Below are 22,815 nucleotides of genomic sequence, written 5' to 3'. Positions count from 1 at the left end.
CTGACTGCCTGTCACCCTTATATTAGTGGAACAGGTGCTTCCTTCCCACTGCTAAACTCTGGATGTAGGCCCCTGGCAGGGGACACATAGTTTCAGCTTTACTGGACTTGGTCAAGCCTTCTGCTTCATCCCTGATTTCTTGGGTTGGGTCTGGAATTGATTAGTTGGGCCTAAAATGGACTTCCCTAGTGGCTCAGTGGTAAAAAATCTGCCTGAAGTTCAGGAGATGCATGTTTGATCCGTGGGTCAGGAAGATCCCCTGGAGAAGGGAATGGCTACCCACTCCAGTATTCTTGCCTGGAGAATCCCATGGACAGAGGAGCCTGAAGGGCTACAGTCCATGGGATTGCAGAGTCAGACACGACTGAGCAACTAATACTTTCCTTTTTTTTTCAGTCCTAAAAATCCCTCGCCTTCTTCCTCCATTCTGTTTCTCTCCAGACTGTGTTTCTAGCATTTCTCAGCTTGTGAGTGCTTCCATGAGCTCAGATTTTAAGACCCATCTGAAAAACTACTGCTGAGAAATAGGTCCATACGCTTAGGATAGACCGCTTAGATCACTGGTTCCCAACTTTCTGGGGGCTACAGACTTCTCTGATTGCTTGATGAAGGCTGTGGAGCCTCACATATGTTTTGCTACTCAGAATTTCTTTCTATCTTTTTATATTTATTTATTTGACTGTGCTGGGTCTTAGGTGTGGCTTGCAAGATTTTAGTTGCAGCATGTGAACTCTTAGTTGCAGACCGTGGGCGCTAGTTCCCTGACCAGGGATTAACCCCAGGCCCTCTGCCTTGGGAGCATGGAATCTTAGCCACTGGACAACCAGGGAAGTCCCTCATTAGAGTTTCAAAGGATTTGCTGACTTTCTCAAGACTGTCAGTGAATCCATGTCAAGATACTTTTTCGGGAGACTTCCCTGGTAATCTAGAGGCTAAAACTATGGGCTCCCATCAGGGAGATCCCACATGCAGCAAGCAAAGAGTTCGCATGCCACAACTAAGATCTGGCACAGCCAAATAAACAAATAAATACATTTTTAAAGATACTCTTTCGGGCATTAAAATATGCATGCTACTATCTATAAAATAGATAACCAACAAGGACCAGCTGTATAGCACAGGGAACTATATTCAGTATCTTGTAATATCCTATAATGGAAGAGAATGTGAAAAAAGAATGGATATATGTATATACAAATATATGATTAACTGAATCACTCTGCTGTACACGTAAAACTAACACAATATTGTAAGCCAACTATATTCCAATAAAATCTAAAAAAGACTGTGTCTTTGGTGGTGACTCAGACCCTGGTAGCCTTGGAGTACAGATGCTGTGGTCCTCAACTGTGAACTGCCTCAAGCCTTGCAGACTCAGGACCCCAGCTATGACAGGAATTTGAGTGGCCCTCTTTTTCTTGAAGTCTTGATAGAATTCTAATCAGATAATTGGTTATTCAGAGCAAGATCAAGAGGCTTCTTCTGGCAATGCTCAGATGCTCTTGGGTTCTTATCAAAGAGAGGAATAGAGCAGAGTTCTTTGGGGGAATAAGAAGGCTCTGAGTCACTGTTTAATGCACAGAGAGAGATGGGAAAATCTTCACGTCTTTGAGAGGAAGTGTAGGCCGTAGATGCTCAAGTCATTTTCCATGTCTACTGAATTCACAGCATAGAATTTTGTGAGCTCTAGCATGTGCTCCTGGGGTGAAGGGGTGGGGATGGAAAAATCAGATAAGGTAGGGGGTCCCTGGAGAAAAAGAACCAGTCATGATTTTCTTGACATAAAAGAAACCAGTTAGGCTTAAGGTATTTTGTCATCTATGCCTGGCTGCGCTTGCCCTTGATCAGGTCTCAATAACTAATAATCTTAAAACAGGAGAGGGAAAGCAAGGATAAAGGAAAGACAGTCAAGAAACAATAGCTTGGACTTCCCTGGTGGCCCAGGGGCTAAGAATCTGCCTGGCAATGCACAGGACATGAGTTCAATTCCTGGTCCTGGAAGATTCCACATGCCTTGGGGCAACTAAGCCCGGCACCACAGCAACTGAGGCCACATGCCCAGAGCCTGTGCCCTGCAACAAGAGAAGACCACACATTGCAAAGAAAAGAAGCCCCCTCTCTCTGCAACTAGAGAAAGCCCGTGTGCAGCGACGAAGACCCAGGGCAGCAATAAAGCAGAGTCCTGGTTCCCCCTCAGGGGAAGCACAGAGCAAGCTGATAATTATCTTTGAGTTCTGCAGAATCTAAGGCCTCTACCCAAGAAGGAGTCAGAATGATGATGTTGACCTTAATGATCCTCATGTTGCTGTTGTTTAGTCGCTCAGTCGCATCCAACTCTTTGAGACACGATGGACTGCAGCACACCAGGCCTCCCTGTCCATCACCATCTCCCGGGGCTTGCTCAAACTCATGTCCGTCGAGCCAGAGATGCCACCCAACCATCTCATCCTCTGTTGTCCCCTTCTCCTCCCGCCTTCAATCTTTCCTAGCATCAGGGTCTTTTCCAGTGAGTTGGTTCTTCCCATCAGGTGGTGAAAGTATTGGAGTTTCAGTTTCAGCATCAGTCCTTCCAGTGAGTATTCAAGACTGATTTCCTTTAGCATTGACCAGTTTGATCTCCTTGCAATCCAAGGGCTTCTCAAGAGTCTTCTTCAACACCACAGTTGAAAAACATTGATTCTTCGGTGCTCAGCCTTCTTTATGGTCCAACTGTCACATCCATACTTGACTACTGGAAAAACCGTAGCCTTGACTAGATGGACATTTGTCAGCGAAGTAATGTCTCTGCTTTTTAATACACTGTCTAGGTTTGTCATAGCTCTCCTTCCAAGGAGCAAGCATCTTTTAATTTCATGGCTGCAGTCACTATCTGCAGTGATTTTGGAGTCCAAGAAGTCTGCCACTGTTTCCATTGTTTCCCCTTCTATTTGCTATGAAGTGATGGGATCAGATGCCATGATCTTAGGTTTTTTAATGTTAAGTTTTAGCCAGCTTTTTCACTCTCCTCTTTACCTTCATCAAGAGGATCTTTAGTTCCTCTTCATTTCCTGCCATAAGGGTGGTGTCATCTGCATATCTGAGGTTATTGATATTTCACCCAGTAATCTTGATTCCAGCTTGTGCTTCTTCCAGCCCAGCGTTTCTCATGATGTACTCTGCATGTAAGTTAAATAAGCAGGGTGACAATATACAGCCTTGATGTACTCCTTTCCCATTGTTGGACCAGTCCATCGTTCCATGTTCAGTTCTAACTGTTACCTCCTGACCTGCATACAGGTTTCTCAAGAGGCAGGTAAGGTGGTCTGGTATTCCCACCTCTTTAAGAATTTTCCACAGTTTGTTGTGATCCACACAGTGGATCACATTGAAAGGCTTTAGCCTAGTCAATGAAGCAGAAGTAAATGTTTTTTTGGAACTCTCTTGCTTTTCCTATGATCCAGTGGATATTGGCAATTTGATCTCTGGTTCCTCTGTCTTTTCTAAATTCAGCTTGAACATCTGGAAGTTCTCAGTTCCTGTACTGTTGAAGCCTGGCTTGGAGAATTTTGAGCATTACTTTGCTAGTATGTGAAATGAGTGCAATTGTGCAGGAGTTCAAACATTCTTAGGGTTCCCCAGTGGCTCAGTTGGTAAAGAATCTGTGCAATGCAGGAGACCTGGGTCAGAACTGGAGGAGGGAATGGCAACCCTCTCCAGTATTCTTGCCTGGAGAATTCCATGGACAGAGGAGCCAGGCAGGCTACAGTCTATGGGATCGCAAAGAGCTGGACATGACTGTGTGGCCAACTTATTTGAACATTTTTGGCATTGCCCTTCTTTGATATTGGAATGAAAACTGACCTTTTCCAGTCTTGATGTTGCAGGAAGGGGGACCCCTTCCAGGGCCCAAAAGTGGGCTCTTGTCTAACACTCAGAAATGAACTGTCTGAGGAGACACATCTGCTGACACAGCAAGAGACTTCATCGGGAAGGGGCGCCGGGCGGAAAGCAGGAGGGGAAGGGAACCCAGGAGAACTGCTCTGCCACTGCTCTCAGTCTTGGGTTTTATGGTGATGGGATTAGTTTCCAGGTTGTCTTTAGCCAATCATTCTGACTCAGGGTCCTTCCTGGTGGTGCACGCCTTGTTCAGCCAAGATGGATGCCAGAAAGAAGGATTCTGGGAGGTGGTCGGACATGTGGTGTCTCCTTTTGACCTTTCCTGAACTCTTCCGGTTGGTGGCAGCTTATTAGTTCTGTGTTCCTTACCAGGACCTCCTGTCGTAAAACAGCTCATGCAAATGGTTACTATGGTGCCTGGCCAGGGAGGGCGGTTTCAGTCAGTGTGCTTCCCCTAACACTGTGGCCACTGCTGAGTTTTCCAAATTTTCTGACATATTGAGTGCAGCACTTTCACAGCATCATCTTTTAGCATTTGAAGTAACTCAGCTGGAATCCCATCAGCTCCACTAGCTTTGTTCGTAGTGATGCTTCCTAAGGCCCATTTGACTTCACACTCTAGGATGTTTAGCTCTAGGTGAGTGGTTACACCATCGTGGTTATCTGGGTCATGAAGATCTGTTTTTGTATAGTTCTGTGTATTCTTGCCACCCCTTCTTAATCTCTTCTGCTTCTGTTAAGTCCATAACATTTCTGTTCTCTATTGTGCCCATCTTTGCATAAAATGTTCCCTTGGAATCTCTAATTTTCTTGAAGAGATCTCTAGTTTTTCCCATTCTGTTTTTTCATTATGACCCTCCACAGCGTCAATCAATGGAAGCATGGACTCTGTCGACCTTTGCCCCAATTCTATGCTGAATTCCTCTCTAACCCCTGATCCATATAATCAAGGAACATGCCAGCCTGCAGAAAGTAAAGGGTGGACAAATTAACATGCTCACTTCCACCCTTCTCCACACCCAGCCCCTCCTGCTTAAAGTATGTGGCACTAAGGATTTTTTTAAATTAAACATTGGAGGAATGACTCTATTGAAAGAGTTGTCCTGCTCGTCATTTCATGCTGACCAATTGGATTTTAAAGAGTGTCTCCCAAAGGCAGTGGAGTTTCGCTTTGTCTTAGTTAATGCTGAGCATTGAGCATTCGTGGCTGCTGTTAGATTTAATTGTCTCTTCAGGCTACTTCCTACTTCATAATGGTTTATAATAAAACCATTATGAAAATAGGGCAGTCATCCAGAGTATAGCATTTGCAGGAGGCTGTGGGAGGGAAGAGGAGGGGTAAGAGTAGAGAGCAGGTAAAGCCAAACAAGCTTTGGGGTTCTGATCATTACTTCCCCCTTCTGAATTTTAGATATTGTTTGGGGCTGGTGGAGGAATAAATGTACAAATATTCTTTGTTCCTTTGTGTGTGTGTGTGTTTTCTACCAGCCTTGGTCCATATTCACATCCGCTTACCTAAGTTTGAGTTATAATGTGATAATCTTTTGTGTACTTTTTCTTTTTTTTTGGCCACGCCATGTAGCATGTGAGATTTTATAGTCACCCAACCAGGACTCAAACCTACATTCCCTGCACTGGAAGCACAGAGTCTTAACCCGCAGACTGCCAGGGAAGCTCCCACGTTCTGTTTGTAAACTTGGCATTATATGACATTTTTAATGATGTTACTTACCCCTTACGCTGTGCTGTGGGCTCAGACATGTCCTGCTCTTTGCCACTCCATGGACTGTAGTCTGTCAGGCTCCTCCGTCCATGGGATTTTCCAGGCAAGAATACTGGAGCAGGTTGCCATTTCCTCCTCCAAGGGATCATCGCAACCCAGGGATTAAACCTGCGCCTCCAGCATCTCCTCCTTGCAGGCAGATTCTTTAGCACTGAACCACTAGGGAAGTTTCCTTATTCCTTATGAGTAGTTTTTAAAAACATACACAGCTTTCCTTTCTTTCTGACTGCAATTGTAAAGTATATTCATCATCCTTAAAAATGCAGACAATATGCAAAGAAAGTGAAAAATCACCCTCGATATTTTGAAGTGTATCCTTCAAAACTTTTTTCTATATATATAAATACATACAAAAATGGGATCATACCACCCTGCCAAATTACCTACGACGTTTTTCACAGAACTAGAACAAATAATCCTAAAATTTATATGGAATCATAAAAGATCCAAATTGCCAAAGCAATCATGAGGAAAAAGAAAAAAGTAGGAGGCCTAACCCTCCCAGACTTAAGATGATACTACAAAGCTACAGTATCAGAATAGCATGGTATTAGCACAAAAACTGACATACAGATCAATAGAATAGAATAGAGAAATAAACCCACACACCTAAGCCAATTAGTCGTCAACAAAGGAGGTAAGAATATACAAATGGAAAAAAAAAAAAGTCTTTCTCCAAGTGGTGCTGGGAAAGCTGGAGAGCCACAAGCAAACCAATGAAGTTAGAACACACTCTCACACTGTACACAAAAATAAACTCTAAATAGCTTAAAGACTTAAGTACAAGACATGACACTGTAAAAAACTCTAGAAGAGAATATAAGCAAAACATTCTCTGACATAAATTGTACCAATATTTTCTTAGATCTGTCTCCCAAGGCAATAGAAATAAAAGCAAAAATAAGCAAATGGAACCTAATCAAACTTAGAAGCTTTTACACAGCAAAGCAAACCATAAAGAAAATGAAAAGACAACCATGAACTGGGAGAAAATATTTGCAGATACTGTGACCAACAAGGGCTTAATGCCCAAAATAAACGAACAGCTCATACAACTCGATAAGAAGATAACAAACAACTCAATCAAAAAATGGGCAGAAAACCTAAATAGACATTTCTCCAAAGAAGACATACAGATGGCCAACAGGCACATAAAAAGATACTCAGCATCACTAATCATTATAGAAATGCAAATCAAAATCACAATCAGCTACCACCTCACGCTGGTCAGAATTGTCATTACTATTTTTTTTTTTTAATCTACAAATAAAAAGTGCTGGGGAGGATGTGGAGAAAAGGGAACCCTCCTACACTGTTAGTGTGAATGTAAATTGGTGGAAATGGAAAACAGTATGGAGGTCCTCAAAAACTAAAAACAGAGTTGCCACACGATTCAGCAGTCCAACTCCTGGGCGTATAACAAACAAAAACCATAATTCAAAAAGATACATGCACCCCTACGTTTATAGCAGCAGAATTCAGAAAGCCAAGACATGGACCAACCCAAACGTCAGGTGGCGGACGAGTGGTTAAAGGTGTGCCACATACACACACAATGGAATACTACTCAGCCGCGAAAAGGGAAGAACGCCACTTGCAGCAATATGGATGGGCCTAGAGAGTATCATCCTAAGTGAAGGAAGCCAGAAACCGTAAGAGAAATGCCGTACAGTACTGCTTATAAGTGGGATCTAAAATATGGCTCAGGGGCTTCGCTGGTGGCTCAAGTAAAGAATCCACCTGCCAGTGCAGGAGACGTGGGTTCGGTCCCCTGTCTGGGAAGACCCCACATGCCACGGAGCCATTAAGCCCGGGTGCCGCAACTACGGAGCCTGTGTTCTAGAGCCTGCGAGCCGGAAATACTGAGCTCACGCGCTGCAGCTCTTGAAGCCTGAGGGTCGCCCGACTCTGTGCGACCCTCTGGACAGCAGCCCTCCAGGCTCCTCTGTCCACAGGATTCTCCAGGCAAGAATACTGGAGTGGGTTGCCATTTCCTTCTCCTACATCTTCTCTCCATAGGGCTAATTCCTCTAAGTAGATATGGCAATGCAGGAGACTCGCATTGGATCCCTGGGTGGGGAAGATCCCCTGGAGAAGATCGCAACCTATTCCAGCACCCTAGAGCCCATGCTCCCAAACAGGAAAAGCCACCAAAATGAGAAGCCCGTGTACCGCAACTAGAGAGAAGCCCCACTCTCCGCAACTAGAGAGAAGCCCCACTCTCCGCAACTGGAGAGGAGCCCCACTCTCCGCAACTAGAGGGGAGCCCCACTCTCCGCAACTGGAGGGGAGCCCCACTCTCCGCAACTGGAGGGGAGCCCCACTCTCCGCAACTGGAGGGGAGCCCCACTCTCCGCAACTGGAGGGGAGCCCCACTCTCCGCAACTGGAGGGGAGCCCCACTCTCCGCAACTGGAGGGGAGCCCCACTCTCCGCAACTGGAGGGGAGCCCCACTCTCCGCAACTGGAGAGGAGCCTGTGCGACAACAAAGATTCAGCACAGCCAAAAAAAGGAAAAACTAAGCTAAAAGTAGATACAATAAAAATTTTATTATAAAATATGACACAAATGAACCTATCTACGAAACGGAAATAGGCTCACAGACAGAGCAGACTTGCTGCCATCAGAGAGGGGCTGTGGGGGAAGGGTGGCTTAGGGGTTTGGGATTAATAGATGCAAGCTATTACACAGAGCATGGTAAATAGGGAGCTATATTCCATATCCTGTGATAAACCATAATAGAAAAGAATAAGAGAAAGAATGTATATCTATGTATAACTGATCACTTTATTGTACAGTAAAAATCAGCATAACATTGTAAATCAACTATACATACACCAATAAAATAAATTTTAAAATAAATGGGATCATACCATACACAGTGTTTTAGTTTGTTTTCCACGTCATTAAATATAGAGTAGTAATTTAAAATTTTAAAAATTTAATTCATATTTAATCTAAATTATTCATATAAATTTAATTTGTATAGTGAAAGTCAGTCGTATCTTAATAGCCGGGCTTCCTTCGCGGCTCACATGGCCAAGAATCTGCCAGCAATGCAGGAGACTCGCATTGGATCCCTGGGTGGGGAAGATCCCCTGGAGAAGATCGCAACCTATTCCAGTATTCTTGCCTGGAGAATTCCATGGACAGAGGAGGCTGGCAGGCTATAGTCCATGGAGTCACAGAATCAGACATGTATTTTAATAATCAGTACTATTTTAGTAGTGAAGTATTTTCTAATTGACTTTAACTTTAATATTAGAGTAGTATTTTTTAAAGTATTGATGTGCCACAGTTTATTTACCCTTTCCTATCCACGACAGCTGTTTCCAAACTGTTACCCCCGTAACTTTCCTCATTTACATCTTCTCTGCTGCTGCTGCTGCTCCTAAGTCGCTTCAGTCGTGCCCGACTCTGTGCGACCCTCTGGACAGCAGCCCTCCAGGCTCCTCTGTCCACAGGATTCTCCAGGCAAGAATACTGGAGTGGGTTGCCATTTCCTTCTCCTACATCTTCTCTCCATAGGGCTAATTCCTCTAAGTAGATATGGGAAAGAATCTGCCTGCAATGGGGGAGACACAGGCTTGACTCCTGGGTTGGGAAGATCTCCTGGAGAAGGAAATGACAATCCACTCCAGTATTCTTGCCTGGAGAGAATTCCATGGACAGAGGAGCCTGGCAGGCTACAGTCCATGGAGTCTCAAAGAGTCAGACATGACCAAGTGCCTACACTTTCAGAATTTATGGGTCAAAGCAAATGCCTATTAAAAAAAAAATGTATTACATTTTGTAATACATTTTTTTAAAAAAACTAATTACCACTCCCAATAGAAGTGTGCCAAAGATTTCCTCTTCCCCTCACTCTTGCCAATATAATTACCCTTCTTAAAACAGCTGAAAAATAATCTTGAATTAATGTTCAGAGAACACACTTTCCAGTTTGGAAACAAACCCACCTTGTCCTCCCTCTAGGAAAGTCAAAGTGCAGTCGCTCAGTTGTGTCCGACTCTTTGCAACCCCATGGACTGTGGCCCACCAGGCTCCTCTGTCTATGGGATGTTCCAGGCAAAGAATATTGGAGTGAGTTGCCATTTCCTTCTCCAGGGGATCTTTCCGACCCAGGGATCGAGCCTGGGACTCCCTCATTGCAGGCAGATTCTTGACCATCTCAGCCACCCGGGAAGCCTACAACGTCTAGTTAAATATTCCTGTCAGTCGCAGGTACCGCCGCCAGATGGCGAGAGAGAGGCCTGGGAAGACCGTGCGGCAGCAAGTGTCTGCAGACTGCACGCTGACTCCTGCTGTCGAAGGCGGGGGAGAGCGCAGAACCGGCTGGAGAAAACGGGACCCGGGCCCAGAAAACAGGAAGGGACCGGCCAGCAGAGGGTGTCCAGCGATCCAAAGAAGAAGATGCTGGTTAGGCGAGGGGACGGGGCGGCAGTCTTACCACCGCCCTGACCCGCCCGGCGAGCTGACGGGGGATGCAAGGGGCCGCGTTAGAGACGAGGGGCGGCGTGGCCCCGCGCCCCGGAGCGCCTCCAGGACAAGCCGGCCGGGGAGACGCGCGGACCCCGCCAGCCCCCTCTACGCCTGCGGCCTGGCTTCCCCCGAGGGCGACGCAGGAGGGAAAAGCCAGGCCGGCCGGACTCCTACCCGAACCTCGGCGCCGCCCCTCGTGGCGGCGGACCCAAGGCAAATAACGGGAATTCTGTGCTTCTCGGCTGGTGGTTTCAGGAAATGGGATCACGACTGAGACCTGGGGCTTCCCAGCCGTGATCCCGGGGCTTCCCTCGTGGCACGGTCGGTAAAGAATCCAGCTGCAATGCAGGAGACGTAAGAGACCTGGGTTCGATCCCTGGGTCAGGAAGATCCCTTCCAGAAGGAAATGGCAACCCACTCCAGTATTCTTGCCTGGAGAATCCCATGGACAAGTAACCTGGCGAGCAACAGTCCATGGGGCCTCACAAGTATCGGACACGACTGAGAGACTAAACCACCACCAGCCCTGGGACCTACCCCGGGGAAGAGGTACGAGGGTGGCTAGTATTTTCGTATACTTCCTAAGAACACCACCACCATCCACCCACAACCCAACACAGTGGGTTCCTTCCCTCCTGGAGGCTACGGACGATGGAAGAGAAGATGCATCCCGGGAGAGCTTGAGGATGCTACGTTCTCCCTGCATCCTCTTCCCCATTGTCCCCGGTCCGAAAAGGACGGCTACGAAACCTCTTCTCTCTCTCCTCTCGGGGGTGGGGGGGGAGCCCACAGGCGAGCCCACTCTGAAACCGGGGGGGGGGGGTCTTGAATGGTACGCAGGCAGGAGAATTATTCCTAAAGCTTTACCCAAGTTCAAAATCGACAGCACCCGACAGTGCTCTTTGGAGAAGGGGTGCCCGCCCCTCCTGGGCAGCTGTGAGCCCCGACAAAGTCTGGGGTGCGCCTGGCCCAAGCTGCTGGCTTGCAGGGCGGGGAACCCGGGCCGCGTGGGGGAGGGGCGCTGGGCTCTGTGTTGGCCGTTGCCATGGTTTTGCCCCGAGTTCCGAGTGCCACTCCCTGAGTCACTGGGGGCCCAGAAGCAGGAGGTGGGAAGCCTGAGGGGACCCGGGGAGTGCCGCTGTGGAGCCCATCAGCACTCCTGTTGAGATGGAAGCCTCTGATGGGCAGGCGGACGAAAGGGAGGAGCCTCTAGAGCAGGTCAAGTGGGGCTAAGGGTGTGAGGGGGGAAGGAAAGGAGGACCTCAGGGGCTGGCTTGGGAAGGCAGAGGAGTGTCAAGGAAGAAGACCGGGAGTGTGGGGGGGCGCGGGAAATGGTGAGGTTCACCAGTAAGGGACTGAAAGAACAAGAGAAGGTTAACTCATCCAGACAGATGCTTATCCAGGACATAGATACCTGGCAAGATGATGGGGGAGATTCCTGGCAAGACGATTGTCAGTTATGAACACTCACAGGCTGGTGTGTGTGTATGTGAGTAATGGGTCATAATCTGTCTGGTTTGTATGGAGTGTTTATCCAGTTGACCCACCAGGGTTCCCTCTCTCTGGAGTCTGGCGGAGCCTGTGTCCTATTCTCTCTGCATCTTTCTCCCGCCCTTTCCCTGAAATCTCCCTGTGCCCCCTGAACACAGGCAGGGCTTCACACTCTCTTGTGTTCCGGCTCCCCCGTGAGGCACGCAGGATCTTAGTTCCTTGACCAAGGATTGAACCTGTGTCGCCTGCAGTGGAAACCTGGAGTCTTAACCACTACGCCGCCAGGGAAGCCCCCACGCTCCCTTTTCTGGGAGGCTTTTTAAAAGGCAGGTGTAAATCTCATGTCAATCTAATTCTGTGCTCTGACTTCAAGTGTTATTCTGAAGTCACCTCATTGTGATTCATTTTCAACTTCTTTTGCTCCAGCTTGCTGCCAGCAAGATCCTTCTCATCATCACCATTACTGTCACCCACTTTCCTGAGTGCCTGTTAGTCTGGCAAGAAGCTAAAGATTAGGGATACAAAGAACTGGGCCTGGGACTTAGGAACTCAATAAGTGTTTGTTGAATGAGCAAGTAAATGAATGATGATCCTTTCCCCCAAGGAGTTACTTAAGCATCTCGGGTACCCTCTGCTCATCTGTAACCAAAAATAAAGAGTTCTAGCCTTACAAAATCTGTGGGAGAATACAATGAGTTAATGTTGGTACTTCCTTGAAGGTCCAGTGGTTAAGAATCCTCCTTGCAAATCAGGGGACATAGGTTCCATCCTTGGTCCAGGAATATCCCACATGCCTCAGAGCAACTAAGCCCCTGAGCCTATGAAGCCTGCAAGCCCTAGAGCCATGCTCCACAAGGGAAGCCATTGCAAAGAGAAGCCTTCATACCACCGCAAAGAGTGGCTCCTGCTTGCCACAACTAAACAAAGCCCACATGCAGCAATGAAGACCCACTATGGTCAAAAAAGTAAATAAATTAAAAAAATTTTTTAAAAAGAATCCACCCTCCAATGCAGGGGACCCAGGTTCCATCCCTGGTTGGGGAACTAAGGTTGCATATGCTGTGAAGTAACTAAGCATACTCACTGCAACTAGAGAACCCAAGCTCTGCAACTAGAGCCACAATGAAGACCCAGTGCAGTCCTCTCCTCAAAACAAAGAAGTTAACCATACACAGAAAGAGTTCAGTTCAGTCGCTCAGTTGTGTCCAACTCTTTGCGACCCCATGCACTGCAGCACACCAGGCTTCCCTGTCTATCACCAACTGCCGGAATCTACCCAAACCCATGTCCATTGAGTCGGTGATGCCATCCAACCATCTCATCCTCTGTTGTCCCCTTCTCCTCCTGCCTTCAATCTTTCCCAGCATCAGGGTCTTTTCCAGTGAGTCAGTTTTTCCCATCAGGTGGCCAAAGTTATTGGAGCTTCAGCTTCAGCATGAGTCCTAGTGAATATTCAGGACTGATCTCCTTTAGGATGGACTGGTTGGATATCCTTGCAGTCCAAGAGACTCTCTCAAGAGTCTTCTCCAACACCACCGTTCAAAAGCAGCAATTCTTTGGTGCTCAGCTTTCTTTATGACCCAAAAGAAAAAGAGTTAAGTGCTTTGCAAAGTTAGTTAGTATACAGAGCTATAATATTGTACAAGAAATGGATTAGGTGGTCTTGGTTTTCTAAGCAGGGATTCTCAGAGATGGGTTTCCTTTGCCCAGGGCTCACTGGCCTGAGAGCTGGGTCAAGGAGGAGGTCACTGAGAAAATGGAGAGGGGCTTTGGCTGGCGTCTGGATCAGTGCTTGCCCAGCACTGCCTCTCAGGAGCAGTAGCCCTAGGCCCCAGCTGACTGCTGCCCCTGTCTCCTCCAGGGGATGAATGCACCCAGCTTAGAGAAGAGCTCCAATACCGCCCCAGCCAAAGACTCCCTTGTGCGCCATGCCAAGGGCCTTGACCGGGACACCTTCAAAATTGTGAGTAAGGGGCCAGCCTGGGGCTTGTACCCTGTTCCCCACAGGTCAGGAGATCTGGGTCAGAAGCTGGCAGGCCTCGGATCCATAGTTCACGGCCCTACTGGACACCCTCCTGGGAAGGAAGTGGCCTCACATAACACTGGGTCGGAAGGGCTGCAGCTGGGCCACCTGCTGGCTCTGTGGGGCTGTCCCACTTTCTCTTCTTTCTCCTATGGCCCCTCACTTCCCCTGTTGCCTCCTCAGTGTAAAGAATATCTAAGGCCACTGAAGAAGTTCCTGCGAAAGCTGCACCTGCCAAAGGACCTTCCGCAGAAGAAAAAACTGAAGTACATGAAGCAGAGCCTGGTGATCCTAGGGGACCACATCAACACCTTTCTGCAGCACTACTGCCGGGCCTGGGAAATGAAGCACTGGAAGAAGTAGGACAGCCTCCCACCCCGACCGTGGCCCTCTCTCCTGGGCCGCTCCGTGCAGAATCGAGGTCACTCCTTAGTGCAAATCTCCTAGTCCTTCACCTTAGTGTGGAAGGCTCAGGACCCTGGAGTGAGTGTGGTGAAGAGGGGTGGAGAGAACAGCAGCCTCTAGTGACTCAGGGCAGCACTGATTGGATAAAGGACTCTCCTCACCTGGAGTTCAGTTCATAGGAGTTCATAGGAGTTCAGTTCAGTTCGGTTGCTCAGTGGTCTCTTTGCGACCCCATGGACTGCTGCACGCCAGGCCTCCCTGTCCATCACCAACTCCTGGTGTTTACTCAAACTCATGTACATGGAGTCGCTGATGCCATTCAACCATCTCATCCTCTGTCATCCCCTTTTCCTCCCGCCTTCAATCCCTCCCAGCATCAGGGTCTTTTCAAATGAGTCAGCTCTTTGCATCAGGTGGCCAAATATTGGAGTTTCAGCTTCAGCATCAGTCCTTCCAATAAACATTCCGGAGTGATCTCCTTTAGGATGAACTGGTTGGATCTCCTTGCAGCCCAAGGGACTCTCAAGAATCTTCTCCAACACCACAGTTCAAAAACGTCAATTCTTCAGCGCTCAACTTTCTTTATGGTCCAACTATCATATCCATACATGACTACTGGAAAAATCATAGCCTTGACTAGATGGACCTTTGTTGGCAAAGTAATGTCTCTGCTTTTTAATATGCTGTCTATGTTGGTCCTAACTTTTCTTCCAAGGAGAAAGCACCTTTTAATTTCATGGCTGCAGTCACCATCCACAGTGATTTTGGAGCCCCCCAAAATAAAATTGACACTGTTTCCACTGTTTCCCATCTATTTGCCATGAAAGGATAGGAATGGATGCCAAGATCTTAATTTTCTGAATGTTGAGCTTTAAGCCAACATTTTCACTCTCCTCTTTCACTTTCATCAAGAGGCTCTTTAGTTCTTCTTGGCTTTCTGCCAGAAGGGTGGTGTCATCTGCATATCTGAGGTTATTGATATTTCTCCCGGCAATCTTGATTCCAGCTTGTGCTTCCTCCAGCCCAGCGTTTCTCATGATGTACTCTGCATAGAAGTTAAATAAGCAGGGTGATAATATACAGGCTTGACGTACTCCTTTCCCTATTTGGAGTCGGGGAAAGAACTCTGATAGAATAACTGCTGTGTGCAGTGGGGGCTCATCACCAAATACAGGGGATTCAAGGCCTGGAGAATCCTGCCCTCCATGCGCCCAACCAAAAATTCACTCCCCGGTGGTCCTGGCCATAAGGCAGGTGCGGGAGGGAGAGAGGCTGGGCTCCTCCCCTCTCAGCCTCGGCCCCGCCCCCTCAGCCTCGTTTCCCCTGCCTTTCAGGATGCTCTGGCGGTTTGTCTCCCTCTTCTCAGAGCTGGAGGCGAAGCAGCTTCGCAAACTCTACAAGTATACCAAGAACAACCAGACCGCCAAGTTCCTGGTGAGGCTCCTCCCTGGCCGGCAGAGGGCTGGGTGGCGCGTTCTTGAATTGTAGGGGGAGGTCTGAGCCTGAAGGGCTGTGCTTTTTTTTTGGCCACAGCATGTGGCATGAGGGATCTTAGTTACCTGACCAGGGATGGAATCTGGGCCCCCAGGGGTGAAAGTGCGGAATCCTCAACACTGGACTGGCAGGAAATTTCCTGAAGAGCCCTCTGATAGAACAAGTACTCTTTAGTCCTTCCCATGCTCATTGCCTGAGGAAAACTCCACTGCCTCCCGGGTGGGCACAGAGTGGGCTCATGAGGCCGAGAGAGCTTCACACCGTCCACCACCACACCCTGAGCAGGAGCAAGGACGTTCCTGAGGAGCCGTGGGTGGGGACGACCCAGGCCAGGCAGAGAGGCATAGCCAGCTTGGGGGAGGCTATGGAGGCCATTGCAAAGGCCAGAGGATAAATATCCCCGGTAGGCTTTGTCCCAAAACAGTGATTCGCAAACATTTTAGTCTCAGATCATTTCTCCCCTCTTAATTTTTGTGGTGCTTAGTTGCTAAGTTGCATCTGACTCTTTGCAACTCCATGGACTGTAGCCTGAGAGACTCCTTGGTCCATGGGATTTCCCAGGAAGGAATGCTGGAGTGGGTTGCCATTGCCTTCTCCAGGGGATCTTCCCCACCCACGAGTCAAACCTGTGTCTCCTGCATTGGCATGCATGTTCTTTACCTCTGAGCCACTAGGGAATCCCATAACCCCACAAAATGTGTTTGTATCAGTTCAGTTCAGTCGCTCAGTCGTGTCCGACTCTCTGCGACCCCATGAATCACAGCACACCAGGCCTCCCTGTCCATCACCAACTCCCGAAGTTCACTCAGACTCACGTCCATTGAGTCGGTGATGCCATCCAGCCATCTCATCCTCTGTCGTCCCCTTCTCCTCCTGCCCCCAATCCCTCCCAGCATCAGAGTCTTTTCCAATGAGTCAACTCTTCACATGAGGTGGCCAAAGTACTGGAGTTTCAGCTTCAGCATCATTCCTTCCAAAGAAATCCCAGGGCTGATCTCCTTCAGAATGGACTGGTTGGATCTCCTTGCAGTCCAAGGGACTCTCAAGAGTCTTCTCCAACACCACAGTTTAAAAGCATCAGTTCTTCAGCGCTCAGCCTTCTTCACAGTCCAACTCTCACATCCATACTTGACTGCTGGAAATGTATTTGTATAGGTTACATCTATTGATATTTGCCCTACTAGAAATTAAAGCTAAAGAAAAAGTTCAAAATATGTACCTGCTAATCATTTAAAAATCAAGGAGCCCATTATATTTTAACATAATTTTTATGAGAGATAACTCATATTTGTATTTTCCAAAACAAATTTAGTGAGAGGAGTGACATTGCTTTCTATTTTTGCAGATCTTTTAGTGTCTGGCTTAATAGAAGACACTTGGCTTCTCATATCTGCTTTTGCTCAATCTCTTACGATATAATGATTTGGTACATAAGAAAATCCAGCCTCCTACTGATATATATATATATATATATATATATATATATATATATATAAAATTATTAATAGAAAGGAGAGGAGTATTTTATTAGCGTTTTCAGATAAAGGTGAATATTTTTTGACACCAAAACTCAGCAAGTGGCAGTTACTTAACTGCAATATTGAATCTGAAACCATATCCGTGGATGTTTGTTTATTAAGCTGTTTATTTATTTATTTACTTACCACATCACACAGCAGGATCTTAGTTCCTTGACCAGGACTGAACCCATGCTTCCTGCAGAGCAAGTGCAGAGTCCTAACCACTGGACCACAGGGAATTCCTTCAATGAATGTTTTAAAATAGACTTTTTTAAAAAAAGCAGTTTTAGGTTTATAGAATAATTGGGGGTAAAGCACAGAGTTCCCATACTTACCCTTTCCTGTTTTCCTTATTATTAACACCTTGCATTGGAGGGGTACATTCGTATCTTTGATGAGCCAATATGGATACACTGTTAATAAATAATGTCCGTAGTTACATTAAGGTGTATTCCTTGTTTTGTACATTCTGTAGGTTTTGACAAATATACAGTAACATGTATCCATCATTACAGTAGAAAAAGGAAGTTTCATTGCCCTAAAAATCCCCAGTTCTCTCCCTATTCATCCCCTCCTTCTCCCCTCAAGGCCCTTGGCAACCACTGATCTTTTAACTGTCTCCATGGTTTTTCCTTTTCTGGACTGTATAACTGGAAGGTATAGTTGGAATCATACAGTATGTAGCCTTTTCGGATTTGTTATCAATGAGCTTTTCACACTGGGTTACATTAGAATCCATTTATTTCTCTCCTGCACTCTGAGTGGATCCCACTTTTCAGGCGGTTTGTGAGGTTAGAATATTTCACAGAGCACCCTTTGAGAAGCACTATCCAAAAGGATAATTACAGGGAACAGTTTTTATGTACTAGGAGACTTTATGTTCCTTCACGTCATTCTTCAAAAGTAACCCTAGGTGGTAATTAGAATTATTGTCCACAGTGTATAAAGGAGGGTGCCTAATCTAGGGAGGTGAAGCAACTTGATCCAGACCACGCAGCAAATGGGAAGGATAGAGCTGGGTTCAAACATAATCTCATTCAAAGGAGAGCCCTGCTCTGACCTTATGCTGCCCATTGCTCCAGCTGGGCAACTATAATAGCATCCTCTGATCACTCAGTTGGTAAAGAATCCTCCTCTAATGGAGGAGACTCCAGTTCAATTCCTGGGTTAGGAAGATCCCCTGGAGAAGGGATAGGCTACCCAGTAGCCTTGGGCCAGTATTCTTGGGCTTCCCTTGTGGCTCAGCTGGGAAAGAACTGCCTACAATGCAGGAGACCTGGGTTCAACCCCTGGGTTGGGAAGACCCCCGGAGAAGAGAAAGGCTACCCACACCAGTATTCTGGCCAGGAGAATTCCATGGACTGTATGGTCTATGGGGTCACAAAGAGTTGGATGTGACTTTCACTTTCTCTGTGGGTCTTTATTTCATTCTCTGAACATGAATGTGGGGATAGATTCAGTGATTCCTTTTAAGAATATGAGGAGCTGCCATTTTAGTCATTCCTAGATTTCAGCAGCCAAGGAACTTTCAAAAGATGTTTCCAGGCTCTCGATTTTAATTTTGCAAAGGACTTTAAAAAATAAGCACCAGGATTTCCCTGGGGGTCCAGTGGCTAAGACTCTGCCCAATGCAGGGGAGCCGCGTTCAATCCCTGGTCAGGGAATTACATCCCACATGCAGCAACTAAGAGTTCTCATGCCACAACTAAAGATCCCACACACTACAACTAAAACCCAGCACAGCCACGCATGCCTAGTTGCTTCAGTCGTTCGTGTCTGATTCTTTGCGACCCCACGGACTGCAGCCCGCCAGGCTTCTGCATCCATGGGGTTCTCCAGGCAGGAATACTGGAGTGGGTTGCCATGCCCTCCCTCAGGGGATCTTCCTCACCTAGCACAGCCAAATAAATATTTTTTTTAAGTCCCATTGTGTAATTACAAACACATAAGACACTGTGCTCAAAAACGAGAGGGAGGAGATACTGCAAAGGAAAGATCCACCCAAGAAGACAGAGTTGGCAGCCTGGCCTCACGATCCCCATGGTCCCCCCGCCGCCCCCAACATCTGTGGTCCTCACTCCAGCCTGGCTGCCCAAGCGTGAGGCGCAGCCTGGCCGCAGCAGCTTCCTGATGCGGGCAGGGCTCTGGCTCTGGCAGGCAGGCCCCTCTCTCCTCCTCAACACTCTGGTCCCCTTGCAGGTGGCCTTCTGCCCCTTGGATGCCCCGGAGAGCTCCTTGCTGGCTGACCAGGAGGACAGTCTGCCCAAGCTCTGCACTGCCTGGGGGCTCCGCAGCCATCTCAGTGGCATGAAGGAGAGGCTGTCCAAGCTGCAGGCCCCGGGCCACCCGGCCTGCCTGCTGAAGGAGCTGAGAGCCAGGGGCCCCCGCAGGAGAGGTATGCCCGGAGGAGCGGCCCGTCTGCCTCCGGGAGCGCCTGACCTGGTCCTCTTCTGGCCGCCCCATCTTCTCTTCTGCCCTGCATTTCTCTTTGTCCGTTTTCCTTCCCCTTCTCCACTTTTTCTTTTCTCTTTTTCCCTCCTTCTCTTAGGTCGGCTCACTGTAGGAAATTTGAAAAGTTTGTGCGGGCACGCTCAGTCGTATCTGACCCCATAGACTGTTGCCTGCCAGGTGCCTCTCTCCCTGGGATTTGCCAGCTAGGATAAAACAGAAAAGTCACCCATTACCTACAAGCAGGACTAATAATCATATTTAGGTGTGTTTCCTTCTTGTTCTGTCTCAGTTTCCCCCGGAGGTCTCGGGAAATGTGCCTTTTCCAGCTAACAGGTAAACAAAGGCATGCTCCCGTATGATCAGAAGCAGAGCCATTTCTAGTGGCCAACAGCAGGGACTCTCGGGAAGTGGCCGAGCAGCAGGCTGTGCCCTCCTGGTGTTGGGTGGGCTGCGGGTGGAAGGAAGGGGTCACTCCCTCAGGAAGGAGGCCGTCCAGCCAGTGCAGGCCAGTCCAGCGACCACGGCCCCCGGACTGAGGCTGTGGGCTTAAAAGACAGAGTCTTCAGTGAGGGGGGCCCAGCAAGGCTGGAGTCTGTGAAGGCCCGTTCCGGGCACTAAGGATCAGAGAGATGTTAGATCTCCTACCTCTCACCCTCTGGAACTGGCTTCTGGGGCCACGTGTAGCTGTTCTTGCTTAGCTCCTGTGGGAGAAAATGAAGGCACACAGGGAAACCTAGGACCCCAGAGCGTGGTCCTAAACTGGACCCAGGGTGTTTCTCTGAAGGCTGGGCCAGCCGGGGACGCGCTCAGGGCCTTTTCAGCGGCCACAGCTGGACCAGAGGGAGCAGGGAAGTGAAGATAGGTCAATGAAGAGGGCCCAGAGCCCCAAACCCAGACCCGTGCCTGGGCTCTGTGGGGGCCCGTGGCTCTGGTGCTTACTGCTTAGACTGAGGAAGTGAAACATACAATGGAATGAAGGGCAGTCGGTATCATTAAGATGATTTGGATCAGGCAGTCCAAGAATCAGATGAGCAAAGTGTGGTTCAGGCTTTGGAGCCAGCATCTCCCTGTACCAGGTGCATCGTGTCTCTTAATTTCACCCACCCCTGCGGCACCCGGAAGAGCTGGGCATGACCGTCCCCCTTTCACTAAGGATCAATCTCAGGTCATAGGGCAAAGGGTAGGTCCGGAGGTTTGGAAGGAGGTAGGTTTGGGACAGGCTTTAGAGAAAGGAAAAAGGAGAGAGATGGGGGAGACAAAGAGTGGAAGGGAGTTCCGTGTGGAGGTGAGGCAGTGAGCACACAGGCTGGGCTTGGAGGTGAAGGGTGGAGAGAGAGGGCTAGAGTGGCAGGTAACAGGGAAAAGCTGCAGATGGCGTGTTAAGTTGGGCTTGAAATTGTGATTCTTTTTTTTAAGTGTTTTTAAAAAAACTTCTTTATTTGGGTCTTCGTTTAGGCACTCGGGACTTTGTTGCAGCATGCGGGACCTTTAGTTACAGCATGCGAACTCTGTAGAGGCATGTGGGCTGCAAGCGGAATCTAGTTCCCTGACTGGAGATGGAACCCTGGCCTCCGCCACTGGGAGTGCACAGTCCTAGTCACTGGGCCACCAGGGATGCCCCTGAAATTGTAATTCTTAAAATAACATTTCATCACAAACACAAGCATATCCTAGAAAATTAGATAAAACAGATTAACAAAAAATAAGAAAATATAAACATCACATTGTCATCCACAGTTACCACTTTCCAGATGCTTTTCATGTGTATAAACACCTGTATTAAACCAAAATGAGACCATGCTATATGTGTGGTTTTGACTTGAACTTGCTTTTTTCAGATAATTATAGAAACCTTCCACGTCAACATCTTCATTGAATTAAATACTCCATTTTCAAATTTTCCCAATAGTCAAAGATACCTTTTGCACTTAATTTCCCAAACCATGCATTTCACCTGGTTCTGTCTCTTAAGTCTCTTTTAACTTGAGTCTCCCTTTTCTTCCACCCCGATGTGCTGAAGAGATCAGGCTACTGTCCTGCAGACCGTTCCACTTCCTGCTTTTTTCTTGTTGCTTGCATTTGGCATCTCTGAAGCTTGTTTCTCTCAGAGCAGGATTGTAGGTCAAGGGTCCCCATGGATTTGTGTTAAACACATTTCTGACTGGCATACGTTTCAGGCGAGGTGCTATTCTTCATACTGTGTTACGTGAGAAAACGCATACTACCAGGTGGGGCCACCACGACCGGGTGAATCCCTGAGTCTATCATGAAATTAAACGTGAGCTGTGCGGGGGCTCCCCTGGCAGTCCAGTGGTTAAGAATCCACCTTCCAGTGCAGGGGATGCAAGTTCCATCCCTGGTTGGGAAACTAAGATTTCACATGCCTCAGGGCAACTAAATTCTCACACCCACAGGGGGCAACCAAGATCCCATATGCTGCAACGAAGCGACACAGCCAACAATAAATAAATATTTCTTTTTTAAAAAAGAAAAGATCAGTGAAATTGACACCATCCCCCCAAATATGAGCTTCATGGTGTTTCTTGGGCACTGTGTTCATGAATCAGTTCTTTATTTTTTTCATGAGTCAGTTCTTAAGTAAAAAGATGGCAATGATGTTTGCAAACAACCCAGCAGCAAAGTACTGGAAACTGGGGAGTGAATGGAGACAGGAGTGGAGAGGAATCACCCCAGTTTACACCAGCTAAGGGATTGCACGCAGGCGCAGAGTAAGGAAATGGGCTGCTCAAAGTCTAAGCCCGGGGCACAGTCAGGACCGACCTCTGGCTTCTGTGATTAGAAACGGGTAAGGGACTTAGGTTGAAAGCAAGGTAAGCTTTTGTTGCTCTTCCCACCACAGCCGGCAAATGTTACAGGCCGAGATTCTCTATTTGTGATGTCATCAGCACTGTCTCTGACCTTCCTCGTTTTCAGGTTCTAAGCTGCCTCAAGAGCCGAAACTCAAGAGAAGGAGGATTAAGGAAGCCCCAGACACTCCAGAGACCTGTCCGTAGAAGACCCAGCTGGGGCTGAGGACCAGCTTGCCCTGGATCCTAGAGCACTTGCCCTTGAGGGGAGGGGGATATGAGGGACCAGTGAGGGGAAAGAAGAAGCTGTCTTTATCAAAAGGACGCTCAGTCTTAATTGTGCATAAATGGGACAAGGAAATAAACATCCTTTAGACAGTTCAACTTGGCTAATCATTGTCATTCATTTTTTTAAAGTTATTTATTTGGTTGCACTGGGGCTTCACTGCTCTCTGCGGGCTTTCTCTAGTTGCAGAGAGCAGG

The 22,815-nt window shown here is 47.7% G+C and overlaps 1 protein-coding gene across 1 annotated transcript; it reads left to right on the top strand.

Annotated features, from left to right (window-relative positions):
• The first annotated feature begins 11,308 nt into the window (after positions 1-11,308).
• CHCT1 (CHD1 helical C-terminal domain containing 1) lies at positions 11,309-22,598 on the top strand. Its single transcript, XM_069542370.1, has 6 exons — positions 11,309-11,359; positions 13,494-13,595; positions 13,839-14,014; positions 15,395-15,494; positions 19,274-19,469; positions 22,460-22,598. Exons 1-6 carry the CDS (start codon positions 11,309-11,311, stop codon positions 22,537-22,539), a joined length of 705 nt encoding a protein of 234 aa, XP_069398471.1. The 3' UTR covers positions 22,540-22,598.
• Positions 22,599-22,815: the final 217 nt, after the last annotated feature.

The sequence above is a fragment of the Ovis canadensis genome, chromosome 11, assembly GCF_042477335.2.
Source record: "Ovis canadensis isolate MfBH-ARS-UI-01 breed Bighorn chromosome 11, ARS-UI_OviCan_v2, whole genome shotgun sequence".
Classification (NCBI taxonomy): Eukaryota; Metazoa; Chordata; class Mammalia; order Artiodactyla; family Bovidae; genus Ovis; species Ovis canadensis.
The sequence above is the reverse complement of the archived record's forward strand: the minus strand, read 5'-3'. Positions and strand labels throughout refer to the sequence as shown.

Bases quoted from the DNA above. Each gene is read 5' to 3' on its own strand.
- CHCT1 (XM_069542370.1), top strand. From the start codon at position 11,309: ATGGAAGCCTCTGATGGGCAGGCGGACGAAAGGGAGGAGCCTCTAGAG. The intron at 13,596-13,838 runs GTGAGTAAGGGG...TTGCCTCCTCAG, and splicing joins ACCGGGACACCTTCAAAATT to TGTAAAGAATATCTAAGGCC. The intron at 15,495-19,273 runs GTGAGGCTCCTC...GTCCCCTTGCAG, and splicing joins ACCAGACCGCCAAGTTCCTG to GTGGCCTTCTGCCCCTTGGA.